Here is a 14,880-nt window from a genome sequence, read left to right on the forward strand (position 1 = left end):
GGTGGGTGCCCTGCCCGCGGAGCCTGTGTCCCCAGCGGGTCCCCTGCAGGAGCGGGGGCGTCAGTGTTTGCCCAGGGCCTTGGGAGATGTGAACACGCACCCCGCTGGGAAAGCAGATCTAGGGGGCGCCCAGGAGCTGCCCAGGTCCGCTGCCCCCACCCCCGCCCGACCCAGCGGCCCAGTGGAGCCTGTGCAATGGCACAGAGCCAGCAGCACAAACTCCGACACCGCAGATCACCCGAGACTCCAGTCTGCTGAAGCGCCCAGGACAGCGGGGCAGGCACCCACCGGACCCTCGGTTCAGGGAGTGCCCAGCTGGGAGAGCCCGTCTGCGGCCCTGAAGCGGGTCCCTCCCGCACCGTGCTCCGGGACAGCCCGTGGCACAGCACATGCAGGGGCCTGGCTGAGGGCCACACCCTAGACACACACCTGCTGACTGAGGGACGAGTGACAGCGCCCCCCACGTGCTCCCCGCCCACGACGACAGAGCTCTGCCCGGCTGACTGTGGCAGGGCAGCCAGGGCACAGGGGAGAGGCCCGGGGGTGCTGCTGGGTCAGCGACTCCAGGACCAGAGGGACGGGCCCCAGCTCAGACTGCCCTTAGCCCATCCGTGCCCGTGTGTGACCGGCAGCCCCCACCCAGAGGGTCCCGGTCCCTGGGCCCAGAGCCCGCCTCCCCCACGGCCCTCACCTCCGAGCAGAGCGAACGCACGCAGGCCGCTCTCCAAGTGCACGGGGAGCCCGGGAGGCGGGACTGAGCGCGGATTCAGAGAACCCACCGGCTCCTGGTCCACCTGCCGGTCGGCACACCCACACCTGCAGCCTCAACCCGCCCCTCCCGGGTCTAGTGCCGTCCCAAGAGGCACCACTGCACGGCCAGCCAGCACGCCCAGCACCCCTGGGCGAGGAAGACCCCAGACCCACGGTCTGTGCCCACACACCCTGCACTCCGGGCCACAGCCTCCACGGAGCAGGTGCACGCAACAGGCGCCCAAAGAACACTCAGGAGCAACGGAAGTGCACAGGGTACGCGGGCCCCCTCCTGGGCTGCGGCCCCAGGTCTGGGCTGGGCAGGGACTCCTCTCCTTCCTGCAGGCCTGGTGAGGGGCAGAGACTGGGCCACCCTCCCTACACTGCCACCTCCCAGCACCCAGAGGTGCCCGGGACAGAAGAAGCGCTGAGTCCCTACTGGGTGAGCAGATGGGCGGACCCACCAAGGGACCTTCCCAGGGGCCCGGTTCCACTCATGCAGAAACCAGCCTCGTCCCACCCACCGGCACGTGCTCGAAGCAGCCGGAGCCCAGCCCAGGCCCTGAGCACCGGCCTCCCCGGTCTCTGCCCCAGCCAGTGGTCACCGGCCAGGGCCCCTGCTCGCCTGACCCCAGGGCTTCATGTCCTCCCTGCAATGATCCTGCCACATCCTTCGAGATGCCACACAAGCAGCCCACCTTCCCCGAGAGGCCTGGCCTGAGTGGGCGCCCCCCGAACCGCACCCCCTTCCTGGTGCCCTCCTCTGCCGTGGAAGAACGAACAGGCTTCGTCGTTCACTCACCTGTCCACCACGCCAGAACGGTCACTGCCCACCTCCCCACCCACTACCCAGGCCCTAGGAGGAGCTGCCCCTCCCTGCAACCTTGCTCCCCACTTTCCGCACAGCTACACCCCCTCACCCGCAATTCCTGCCCGTGTTCCATAACTCCCACGGGAACGTGGTCACCCTGTCTTTTGGCCACCGGTCCCTGTGACCAGTGAAAGGAACACACACACCTGAGGCCACCAGACTGTCCCCTACACTCCCAGGACTCCTGGTGACAGCCTCTGCCCACTGCCACCCTCCCTCCTGTCAACCCAGCCAGGTGGCACCTGGGGCATTCCCTCTCTGCACCTCTGTCCCCAAGTCAATCCCTGGGAAGGGCAAGCAGGATGGGAGCCATGACCGGCGCGACCCGCCCCCGGAGGCAGAACCCCCCACAAACATGAAGCTGCAGTGAGGGCCCGCCCGACACCCTCAGCAGCGCCTCCCACAGGGCGGCCCGGGAAGTTCTCAAGGGCCCGGGTGGACATCGGAGCACTGGCCGGGAGCACTCACGAAACCAGCAGAAATACGACAATGGCAGCAGGTCCTACTCCAATGGCAAGGGAGCATTTAATGGATGAATATTCACTGCACGAAACTGCGTCTACATTGAGGATACGAGGAACTAAGCTGCAAATTTATTCAGACTAGTTAGCAAGAGTCTTTTAAAAACTGAAGTCAGACCCGATTTAGAGCACACGGACTTCCGTACTGACTCGGCTCCGAGATTTACACAGGAGGAAGAGCAGAGAGCTGCCCGTCACTGCTGGGCTTTCCGCGGGGCCTCGCCCGCGGCCGGCAGTGAGCCCTGGCCAGCGCCACCCCGCCCTGCCCGGGGCGGGGTAGGAGTGGGACGCCCCCCGCATTGCAGAAACAGATGGGTTCTCACTGCAATCTGTTGCCCTGATGTCAGGACCGACGTGACAAAGCAAACTCGCTCGAACAAGTGCCCCCGTCACTGACAGTCCCCGACACTGGGACTTCCCCACGCCCCTGGGTTGACAATCTCACGAGGGCTTTTTTAAAACAATGAGCTCAGAGAAAAAGAACCCAGTTGCTGGAGAGTACTGCTTACCCTTTCCGCCACCCCCATCAAACCAGGCTGGAGATGAAGCAGAGGATGGAAATGCCACCTCGGCCCAGACAAAGGCCTGTGTCCCCGCAGCAAGGCTGGGCGCTGCCCAGGCCCCGAGGGCCCCGAAGGAGCACGGACGAGGGGATGGGTGCCTGCAGCGGGTGGTGGTGTGGAGGGAGCGGGACTAAGCAGACGAGACACTTACTGAGAGGAGCTTCCAGGTAATCGGACGAACCGGCTTAGGGATCCCGGACCAGCTCAACTTCCGCAATTCCTCTGTGGGCCAGAAAGAGACAAGGGGAGGGTTGACAAAGGTGAGCGCCCCCCTCGTGCGGGCACCTCCCCCAGGGCTCGGGGCAGGAGCCCCGCAGAGGAGCGCAGACAGCCGCCCGGTGAGAATCTGAGACACCGGTGTCCTCAGCACCCGGGAGGAGCGCCCCCATCCCAGCAGCGCTAAACGTTACCTGTTCACCCGTAACTCTCAGGGCACGTCTGGGCCTGCACCCCAAGTGTCCCCGGCACCACCCCAGGGCAGGTGAGCCCCCGGGGCCGGCTGCCTCCCGCGCCTCAGTCCTTAGTCCCCACCCCTTCTCTGCTTCTCTCTCTCTCCTCCCTAAACGCCTTTTCCCAACTCAGCCCCGCACCAGGTCTCTCCCTTCCATTCTGCCCCCACCCACCACCCCCTGGGTAAGGACGCCTGAAGGGGCGGTCCCTCCCGACTGGCCCGCAGGCAGCCGCGTGGCGGAGAGGTGCGGGTGCGGCCACGGTGCACACGGAGGGCAGCGAGGTCTTCAGGGAGTCCAACCACACAGGTCCCTGCAGCCTGTACAGACACCCACAGGTGGGACTGTCATGGAGGGGCAGGGCTGGCCAAGGACAGGGGCGGGGCGGAGCCCCCTGGGGACAGGGGAGGCGAGGGGAAGGGGCCTGAACGCTGTAGAACCTGCCGCAGCTCCTTGAGGGTCCCACTCACGTGCCCTGCGTGGCTAGAACACACAATCCAATCTGTAAGAGTAGCAACACTCAGCTGACCCGGCTGAAACCAAGGTGCCCCTCCCGCTCCTCTAGGTGAGGGATCTCTGTGCCATTCACTGGGCCTCCTCCTAACAGCTCAGGGCTGGCGGCTAACACCACGGATAAAAGAAAGCACTGACCAGGCGACTTCGGCAGTCAACCAGCAGAGACAGAGCCCTGACACCCGCCCTCTCCGACCGCTGAGTCTGGGCAGAGAAAGCAGAGAACCCCAGCCCCAGAACACGTCACAGCAGCCCCAGAAAACGCCAGGCCCCCCAGCTCTCCAGGGACGGCACAAAAGGCAGGGCCTGTCCCCCAGACACCAGCAACAGGCATCCACTCGAGGCCGCAGCCCAGGTTTCTCGCAGCGGCTCCTGAGGACAGCGGGGCGCAGCCACCGTGGGCCGGGAGTCGCCCCCCCCCGTGGGCTCCTGACGGTGCAGGGAGAGGAGAAGGCGACTCCGAGCCTGGCTGTCCGAGGGGCTTCCACGTGCGTCTCCTCCGCGTTCCAGACAGCCTGCGGGGTGAGGGCCGCGACCCACTGTGCACAGGGGGTGCGCTCGGCGGCCGGGCCAGGCGGCACAGAGTCTCCCCACTCTCCTGACTGCCTCTCCTCCGGAGGCCACCACCCCCCAGGCCAACCTTACGGGTGAGTACAGCAGAAGGTCCCGGACAGGGTCTTGGCGACCGGAACGGAACCGCTGCTGCAGGAAGAGCATGCGAGCAGGGCTCCCCCAGGAGTGAGCGCTGGCCTCCAAGTCAGAGGCCCCTGTCGCTGGACTAAGGTGCTGAACTGGGCGGATGGGAAAGGCCACAGGGCCAGGCTAACACAGGCCTGGCCCAGATGCCTGAGGCCCGCTCACCGCTCCCACTTTCCACCAGGACCCCAGCGGCCCCGGGAGGGAGGGCAGCTCCCAGGGAACGAAGGTGGGCCAGAGTGGCCGCTGTAGAGCTGAGCCCCGTCCGCACCGGTAACTGATTAAGCGACAAGCCAACCCTCTCCGGGCCACTGAGAAGAGGACGGAACTGGCCTGGCCGCCTGGCTCTCCGAGAGAGCCCTCTGTCGCTTGCTCTGAAAAGTGCTCGGGTCAGGAGTGAGACTGGGGGCTGCTACAGCCACCGAACGCAAGGCCAGCCCCAGGGGGAAGCCAACGGAGAGAGGGAGGCAGAGCCAGCGGAGAGGCCGGCAGACCGCAGGACCCAGGCTCTGAGGTCCACAAGGAGGCCGGAGAGGAGCACGTCCAAAAGCCCCCAAGAGAGGCGAACGCAAAGCGTCACAGGCAACAGCCTGTGAAGAAACCCGGGGGCTGTACTGAGACCCTTAGACACAAAGGCGGCGCAGTTAGAAAGGTCTCCATGAGGAAGTGGCGACCGAGGTGAGACCCACAGCCGAGGAGAGTCTACGGAGCCAAGGGGAGTCCCCAGCCCAGGGACAGCTCCCGCCAGGGCTTGGCCACAGTACAGGCGGCTGGGGCCCACGTGGTAGCAAGGAGCCCGCTGCAGAGGTGACGGGGCAGGACAGTGACAGCAAGGGAAGAGAACGGACCAAAGAGACACGTCGGCTATAAAAGCTACGACGCGTTCCTGGATCTGAGACCCAGAGTCGTAAAGCTGTCTGCTGTGACTCTAAAAAACATGTTTTAATCCAATGCAAAGCCAACCCAAGTTCCAACAGGGTTTATGAACGTGTCTGAAATCTGGTGGGTTGACCCTGAGTTCTCCTGGAGGCCAAAGGCACGAGAGCAGCCGATAGAGCATCACAGAGGAGGACGTGCAGGGACCAGCACTTCTCACTGACAGGAAATCCAGACACACACCCAAACGCTTCTGGGGAAACTGGCGTTTCCGAGCCAACAGCGGGGAAGGCAGCCCGGCCCCGTCGGCCGCCCCCCACCTAACTGCGCGGCGCTCCCTGCGATGCCGTCCACCCCCAGCCGCTGCCGCGTGGCGTTCAATTAAAGGACAGGCCGCTGCACGTGAAAAATCCACGTCCTTTCGCACAAATGAGAAGCTTGGGGTTCGCTTCCGTGCTTTCGGGGACCCAGCTCCTGCATCAAAACGCCCACATACTCGCCGGAGGATGTGGCTCTGCCCCCTCGTGACCGGACAGCAGCACCTGGCAGCCCACCCCGTCCCCGAGTGTCGGCGACAACACGGGTCAGCAGGCACAGTCCCTCCGACACCGCAACGCTCCAGCGCCTGCAGGGACGGCCACGCAGCAGCCCTGGAAGAGCTACTGCCCGTGGCCACGCGTCTGGCCAGGACCCTGAGGTTGACCCCGCCCCTCGGGTTCCCTGTCCCCACCCACCGGCTCACCCTGGAGGAGCCCCTAGATGTCACCTGTGGCCGAGGAAGCCACAGGCAAGGAGCTGTGGAGAAAGCCCGAAGATGGTCTCGTCGGGGACAGGCCATGGGCACTTGGACAGGCGCGGGCACTTCAAGCTGAGCTGCAGTGTGAGGGAAAGCAACACGGCGCCGCGGCCCCTGCGCGCGCCCTGCCCCCACGTGCGCGCCCAGGCAGAGGCTCAAGGGAGAGACCCAGTGGGGGGCGGGGGGGGCAGCTGACCACAGGCCCACTGCTGGCCTGCGGCCCAGTCCCACCGGCCTCCTTGTGCCAGAGCCTCCACTGGGGGGCGATCCCCCACCTGATCCAGGGGCCCTGCCCTGGTTCCCGCCTGCACCCACGCCAAGGTGCTCGCCCTTCCGTCCCTGGGCGCCCACCCCACTCCTGCCAGCACGAGCTGCACCTGGGGCCAGTGTGCTCCACACCCAGGGCTCCCCAAGCACAGGGCGGAATCCCACATCCCAGTGTCACGGCCGCACAGGCCAGGTGACGAGAGGCAACGGCAGCAGGAACCCCCCCCATGAAGTGACAAGCAGGCTCCACGGACTCGTGTGAGCCCAGCCCGAGCTCCGCATAGGCACGGGGCCCATTCGCCACCCTGTGCCCACTGGCCCGCGGGGCGTAACTGGTCACCACGCCAGGACAGCAGGAGCAGCCATGCCGGCCCCCCAGGTCACCTACGGCAAAGCACGTGGGTGGGAAGGACACAGACCAGGCCAGGAGGAAGGCAAGGGCTGTTGCGGACTGTGGTCGGCCGGGAGGACATTTAGCACAGTGCCGTCTGCTGTGCTGGCGGCCTCTTACTTCTCAGCGCCTGCTTCCCTCAGTGACTGGGAATCAGCAGCCCCGATCGGCGGGGTCCTGTGTCTGGGGCAGCGAAGGCTGGACGAGCAATTAGGAGCCCGACTGCAGGGACGTTCAATACCACGAGCTGATCTCTGTTCCGGCAGCAGCAGGCAGCTGCTCCAGTCGGAGAGAGAGTCGCGCCCGCATTTGATCCGCCTCCTGCCGTCCACAGAGCAAGTGGGGGGGGGGGCTGGGAGACAAGCAGGAGCCACTTCAATGGACGGCGTAGAGAATGCAGGTCTGAAGCGGGAGGGCGTCAGAGACGGGGAGAGGAACGGAGGGCAGGGGCACCAACAATGGCCACGCACAGACACAAAGGGGCACCGACCTGAGGACGACCCCGGCTGCACTCCCGGTAAAAGCGATTCGCGCTGCACGACCAAGCGGGAAGTGGAATGGGGCGGCGGCGGCGGCCAGAGCAGTGCAGGGGAGAGCGGCCCCGGGGCCGCCGTGCCCAGGCCAGGCATTTCTCTCCAGGGGACAGTCTCTCACCCTCAAGAGGCAATTCTCAGACCCCTTTTCCAGATGAGGGTGTGAGACCCAGTCTGGGGTCCCACAGCCACACCTCACAGGCCTCAGGCAGAGAAGGCCCCAGGATACCCCGGCAGGCACCCCCAGACGACGGTGGGGTGTTGGCACCGGCTCTGTCTGTCTGTACAGGGCCCCCCCCCCCCCAAGCAGAACCAGGATGCAGCTGCCTCGAGATGCAGCCCAGCGTGCATACAGGCCGGAGGGCCCTCGGCTCTCAGCCTGCCCGGGGCATGGCAACCCCCCCCAGCTCCTGCCCCCCTGGCCCCGTGGGAAGCTCCCACCGTGAGGCTGACACCGAGGATCGGGGTGGTGGTGAGTTGCCACCAGAAGCCCCGAGAGCTCTTCTGAGCCTCCGCCACCCTGGAACCCGTGGGGAGGGCGGGCAGCCCCACAAGTGAGGACAGATAGAACGCTCCAGAGCCCCTCTCACCAGGCAGACGCTTCCCACCGTGCGGCCTCCCGAGCGCAGAGCTCAAACCCCTCCGCTGCCCCCAGCTCCTCTGCTGTAAGGCGTCCTGCTGCCCGAAGGGGCGTCCAGGGCGGGGACAGGGCTCCAGGCCCCCGGGAAGATGTGCCCCAGAGGCACCGCCCCCAGGCACCACCAGAACGGGCTGTTCACACACGTGTGCTGCTGCTCGCAAGGTTCGTGTCCACTACACTCACACACGGTGTTTCCACTTCAGTGTCCGTCTGGAACGGAAGGTTCTGCACTGCAAACCCCGCCTCCCTCCCTCCACAAACCGACGGCCCCACCAAGTCCGGTCGCCTCTCACACCGCTGATCCGCCGAACAGGCCGCAGAGGTCGTACCCGGAAACCACGAGCTCAGACGCCACCGGCAGACCCGGCAGGCCCGATCTGAGAGCAGAGGGCAAGTCCGGTGGCTCACACGCTGGCCCACAGCCACGTAAACCTGCGGGCAGGGGACTCCGAGGACATGGGGCGTTCTGAAGAGACCCGCGCCGCACGGCGCCTGCACTGAGCGTTCCCCGAGCACGAGGACACCTCCGGGGGCAGAGACGGGACATGACCAGCACCACAGACCAAGCCAAGGACCCGCCAGGGACGCCTGTCGGGCACATCAGTCACTGCTGTGCCTGACCCGCTCCTGCCGGGCAGGCTCCACCTTCCAGACCATACGACCTTCAGTCCTCTGCCCGCGGGCCTCCTGGGGGGTGGCGTCTGCAACAACCCCTCACACAGGACCGAACATCCTGACTGGACCCACGACACACCACCGAGCCTCCAGGGCAGCCACCGCCGGGCTCTCCGCCGGGAGGGAGGGCAGCACAGAACCGGTGTCCCAGGCCCTGAGGCCGCCCAGCCCGCCTGGTCCGCCGCGGTCTCTGACTCCCAGGGAAGGGATGCCCGCCCAGCCCCGGGCTGCGAGGGGCCACGCAGACTCCGAAGGGAACCGGCTGCCCGAGGGCTTCGCCGTCCGCACTGTGTTCTTAAACAGCAGCGGGCTTTTTCTGGAGTGCACACTGAAGCACAGAGCGGTGACGTGACATGATGTCTGAAAAGCTACAGCAACAGAAGGAAAGGAACATGGGCGGAGGGACGGCCGTGGCCGAACGCCGACACGCACAGAGCGGCGGCGGGTACACAGGCTCCTCTGTGCCTTGGCCTTTGCGTGTGTCTGAAATTTCTCACAACACAGCTTGTCTGGAGCACTCGGAGGGGGCCCCCATCCTCAGCCCAGGCCCTGCCTTCCCCTCGCAGCCGGCCCCCCGCCCACCTCCAGTTCAGGAGCACCCCCTGAAGGCCCAGAGCCGGGCACAGCGGCCTCGTCCCACACCCAGTGACGACCACCCACCGCAGCAGTGACGCTTGCTGGACCGTTCTCTCTGAAAGTCGCAGCAGCTCCTCGGCGCAGACTTCGCTACGGGAAATCACACACCACCACACGCCATGCACACGTGTGCCATGTAGACGGGCAGAGAAGCGCAGGGTGCCCTCTGCCTCCCCGCCCGCCGGGGCACACTCCGCCCCCCGCCCCCTGCCACCGGTGGGCCTGGCCACCACCCCCACGGCAGACTCGGACTCTGGCCCCCGACAGACGTGCATCTGAAAAGCATCTCAGCGTCGGCCGCAGCGCCTCCCTTCCCCGAGCCCCTGGGGACACCCTGCCCGCCCTGTGGTGGCGGCCGCTGCAGCGAGGCGCCTGGCCCTCCGGGAAGTCTCCACAGCAGCATTCCCTCCCAAAGGCTGGCGGCCTGGTGCACAAGCCACAAGGGGCCCCGCAGCCCCTGGCGCGCGACCCCCACGCGCCCGTCACTCCCTCACCTTCCAGCGCAGGAGCCTGACGTTCCGAGCGCAGTGATTTTAAGGAGCTCAACAATTTCTGCGCACGCATTACTCATTCCGTGACACAAAACTGTTATTTCACTGAGATTACTGTAAATCGCTACACGGAGAGCTGGCTTGCATGAACAATTAAATGATAGATATGATAAACTAGATTTATAAGCTTTATGTTCCTACAACATAAATTCCTTGAATGATTGAACTCCGCAAAGCTGGAAAATTCCTCCCAGGCGCCGGCCCGTGGACCGGCAGCTCCCCCATCAGCCTTGGACGCAAACTGACTGCGCGCAGCCCGACAGGCAAACGTTTAACAGGAGGCTTAATATCGCCATGGTAACCGCAGCAACTTGTTTCAAAAATGAATAATAGCTCTGTTAGGTGCTTCATTAAAATTTTTTCAACCAAAGACTGCCCTTAATCTTCTGAATGGAACAAAAGGCTTATTCAGAACCCACGCAGGAGCCTGGAAACAACTCGGGGCCCGCCACACGTGAGCACAGACATGCGGACGCCGGACCGCAGGAGGACGGGACCCGGTCAGGAGCCCGAGGAGCCGGGTCTGGCTGCCGAAACAAGGTGGTGAGGGGGCCTCGCTGCCCCCACCCCGCACTCAGCCCGCGACTCGCCACGCCCGGCAGCCCGTGCAGCCGGCGCAGGCCCTGCTCTCCAGAGGCACTTCTGTCCACAGGAGGGGGCTGTGCCCCAGGGCAGCCTGGGGCCTCCCGCCCCCTAAGCCGGGCCCCGCTCCCACTCTCCATCAGGGGCCCCACGAAGGCCGCACACCTGCCACGGCCCTCAGACGGACCATCACGCCTGTGACTGCGTAAGGACCCCACGGGGCCCAGGCAGGACCACCCCGCTGCCCGGACCCCTCGCCCTGCTGCCGCGGAGCCCTTGCTTCCAGCTGCCCCACCGCCCACCATCCCCCACAGGCTCCGCCAACCCCGACCAGTCCTACCTCCACACCCAACTTCTGAGGCGGGTCCCCCCTGGTGACACCCTTCTGGTCGCGTGCGTACCTGCCTGGGCAAACAGGCAGTGTGAATGCTTACTCCACGGCTCGGCCGTTCATAAACTACGCAGAGTCTCCCGCCTCGGCTCTTCTCCGGCCTCCAGATGCAGGGCTGACCTGGCACATGTTAGGAGACGTGTCCTTCCCGCACTGGTACCTCAGCCAAAGAGAGGACACGCGCCGTGCGGGACGCTCCTCACGAGTGCCCGGCTCACGCCAGGCCAGCGGGGACGGTGCGCTCCAGAGCACCTCCGAAGAAATTCCGATTGCCCCCGAGCCTACTCGGCACGACTCTATCCAGGTCGGTGTGTGCGTGCGTGTGCATGTGAATGTGCATGTGTGAAGGTGCACACGTGAACGTGTGAGTGTGGTGTGCACATGCACAATGTGTGTGGCACACTCACAGGGAAATGAGCCCGCCTGGCCAGGGTGCAGGAGCACTGCAGCGGAGGGCGGGCCACGACGGGGCTGGAGGGCGGGCGGAGGCCGGGTGCACGGTGGGTGGGCACCGTGGGTGTCCGGGGCTGGAGCGCCCGCCCCGCGCCCTCGAACTCTCAGGGGGCCTGCCCGAGGCTCACACAGCAGCCCCACAGGCAGGCTGGGGTGGCGGTAAGACCACACGCAGGCGGCGGGAAAAAGGAAGCTCCGTCCAGTCCGCAGGTGCAGGGGAGCGGGCTTCTCGCAGAGGCCCGGGCTGTGCAGGGAGAACACGCGTGTCGGAGCCAGAACGTCAGCAGCAAGGACGGCAGGCCTTCTGAGGCTCCAGCCCTGCACCTTCCGGTCCTTTCTGTCTGCCCAGAGACCCTGCAGGCTTCTGTTTTTCCACTTCGTCACCTCCACACACTTGTAGCCCATGGGGATCACGCCAAGCACGTGTGCCCCCCACACACCCCCCCCCCAAGCAGAGAGGAGGAGACCACTGAGCACGGGCAGACAAGAACCCATGCCGCATTCCAGGGGGCCAGCCACGCAGCAGCCCCATCCCCGGTCACTCCCAGACCCTCCCCCCCAAGGCCTGTGGCGGGCCCTCGGGGAGGGCTCCAGTCCCGTAACGGGGAGTTTGGGACGGGGTGCGGGGCCAGCCACTCCCGTTGCCCGATCTGCATGAGGAACTGCAGAGGCCAGTTGCGCTGCCCCCCCAGCGCTCCTCCCCCAGGAGCCAGTGCGGCTCTCGTCCCAGCAGCCCCGGGACCCCTCAGCAGCCCCAGGCGCAGCGCAGACACCGCCAATCAGACCTGGAAACAGCACCTCCGGTCTCCAGCGGGTCCACCTCTGGAGCTCGGAATGCGCGCCCAACGAGCCCCCCACGCTGTCTCCTGTGCCATCCCCACTCCATGCCACCAAACCTCCCTGGACCGCGAAACCTTCCACGTTCTTCCCACCTCCCCAGAAAGGCCAGAGGGGTTCAGACAAGGCAGGCTCTGCACAAAGACCTCCTGGGCTTCCTGCCACAAGGCACAGGGGGGCTGTGAGCGCCGACCCTGGGCTCCTCCCGGGCCCCCGCCTCCCTCCCCCAGCCAGGGGGCCTTCTGCACCTGGCACCAGCTCCCTGTGCTCCTCCTGGGGGCCCCCAACGAGCCCACCGCTGACCCCTCCTCTTCCTGCCCGAGCTTAAATGCCACCGCATTAGAGGGTGGCACCCCCTCTCAGGCAGCCCCCCACACTGCCCAGGGGGTGGGGGGGCCTGCGGGCACCTGACACGGGGCTCAGGAGCCCTGCTCTCATTGTGACCACAGGTCTCAGAGACAGAGCCCGACCCCCAGGCCCCGTGGTGGCTCCCTGTGGACGGTGGGGACGCATGACACGTGAAGGTGACGCCAGGCACGTGCCGGACTCGTAACTCAGACCAACCATCAGGACCAACCTCGTGGCTCCTCGGATTCCTCCGTGTGGCCCGGAGGACGGGGCACCCCGAGCGGAGCTCACAGCAGCACCCCCTCGGTGGTGGGCTGGGGGGGGGGGTCCGGGGCTGGGAGCTCCTGAGGGCAGCACCTGTTGGTCCCAGTCACTGCTGCCGCTCCTATTCCTGGGACACACACCTGTGACACACAGGTCCCCCCACAGGTGCCTGAGAATGAAGGTGAGGTCACCACCGTAGTCAGTAAAAGGAGTCAGAGGCCAGAACACGTCGGATCTGGCTCAGCCATGTCCACCCAGGAACCCACTGGTCACATGGAAGACCGCCCTGACCTGGCTGCGCCCCGGAGCCGATGCCAGGGCCACCTGCTCAGCAGGAAGGGGAGGCCCCCACAGCTGGACCACACAGGGGCTCCACCGTGCAGCCCAGAGCCGCTCTCACGCAAATCCGGGACTCTCACGGTCCTGAGCCCAGCAGCACAGAGCCCGGGCACCGCAGCAGCCTCCAGTCCCCACGTGTGGTCAGCAAGTCACAGGCTGGTACGTCACACTGTCCAGGGGGCAATTTCATCCCGAACTGGAAAATCTGATCACAGGGGGCACCTGAAGACAGGCGACCCGCGGGCCATGGGGCACCTGTCACCTCACCAGGTTACAGGAGTAAAAACCCCCAACTGTGTGGCTGCGGTTGGACAGAAAGGGTCCGACCGCTCGTCTGCACCGAGCACGTTCCCGTCCGAGTCTCAGAGGGACAGAAAGTGCTCCGGGACGTGCGTGCATGGGGAAGGGACCTCCCAGGGAGTTGTAGGCGTCCGCCAGCACGTGGCTGCGGCCTCTGCCCTGGGAGGGTTTCCTCTCTCGGCCACTTCCACGTGGGTACCAGAGTGGCCTGCAGCCGGCACACGCATCACAGGCTGCTTCCTCGGGGCTTTAGGGTTCGCACCTGAGCACCTCCCCGCCCTGCCCCACTGCCGGGCCCGTGAGCCTGGGTGCGGCTGCGGTTCTGCTCCAGGCCCCCACAGAGCTGGGGCCACACGGCATCTGGCGTTCCCAGTCAGACTCGCCTCGTGCAGCACAGCGCCCTCGAGTGCCACGCATGTGGTCACAAGCGGCCAATGCTCCCCGCTTTTGATGGGGGCGCGAGGCTCCAGTGTGCATGTGTGTGCATGCATGTGCACACATGCACTTCCCTTCTCCGACTAACACGCAGGCCGACCCCGCACCCTGGCTGCCGCAAAAACCGCTGGGGAGAACACGGGGTGCGGACAACTGCCTGGTCCGCATTCCCGTCTCTGCGTCCAGGCCACGACTGGGGGGGTGCGGGGTGCGGGGGGCGGGCTGCGGGGTCTCCTCTGAGACTCAGGCAAAGACTCTTCCGGGGGTGGGCTGCCCGCGCCTGAGTGAACCGAACGCTGCTGCTGCATCGCACACTCCAAACGCTTAACGTGTGCTGTGGGTTTCACCTCAGTTTCAGATCTTTATTTTCCTTGAAAAGTTGATGACTTTTGTGCCATTCCGACACTTGTGAACAAAACGTTCGTGCACAGGTGCCGAGTGTCACCTGCTGGCTGCCCTCCGGTGTGTGTGCTGTAAAGGGAGGGGACAGAACACAGACCGACAGCTCATCGCTTCCAGCTGCAGCTTGAGAAGAAGGCGGGAGGGACCCCCCAGTCACTGGACTGCACCTGGAACAAGGCAGACTGGAGGCGCAGTGGGAGGCCTGTGTGCCGTGATGCACACCCTCGGGGACCGTACGCATTCCTAAACACTGCGTAATGCAGCTTTCCGGTTTAAAAAACGCAGTGAACGAGAGCAGAACTGAGCACTGCAGCCAGCCCCCGACCCTCAGGTGGGAAGCCCCCCTGCCCCCAGCCGCCCCCCAGCCCCGAACGCCAAGGAGCACTTCTCCGAGTGCGGTTTACATCGCATTTCTGACACCGGTGCGTACGCCTCGACTTTGATTAAGCACGTGAATTAAGTGTTGACTTAGACAGATATACAATTTTAATAACAATTTTAAGTAAAGATCGTTTTGAAAACATACAACCGTTAAAAGTGATGGTTATGAAGACTAGCAACATGGGAAAGCCTTACAACGTACCATCAGCTGGGCAAGAACAAGTTACAAATCACATGTGTATTCGGGCTGCCTCTCTGAAAACGCGCTGTGGGGGTCTCCGGGGGCCGGCGGGGGAGGAGATGCAGCGTCAGCACGGCCGCCCACCGCCTGCCGGACACTGGGAGACCACCGTACGCGCTTCCCGGGCAACCCAGAGGTGAGCACCGCGACCCCATTCACACAAGAGGAAACTTGACGCT

General features: G+C 65.2%; 1 protein-coding gene across 1 annotated transcript in view; it reads right to left on the reverse strand.

The window, feature by feature from the left end:
- Positions 1-14,880, reverse strand: part of TBC1D22A (TBC1 domain family member 22A) — a 101,216-nt gene that overhangs the window by 63,524 nt on the left and 22,812 nt on the right. The window contains exon 5 of the mRNA XM_037160435.2: positions 2,857-2,927. Coding sequence (XP_037016330.2) covers positions 2,857-2,927 — 71 coding nt within the window. The remainder of the gene's footprint in view (positions 1-2,856; positions 2,928-14,880) is intronic.

Source organism: Artibeus jamaicensis, unplaced genomic scaffold, assembly GCF_021234435.1.
Source record: "Artibeus jamaicensis isolate MK-2021 breed Jamaican fruit bat unplaced genomic scaffold, CSHL_Jam_final contig_233, whole genome shotgun sequence".
In the NCBI taxonomy this organism is placed as follows: Eukaryota; Metazoa; Chordata; class Mammalia; order Chiroptera; family Phyllostomidae; genus Artibeus; species Artibeus jamaicensis.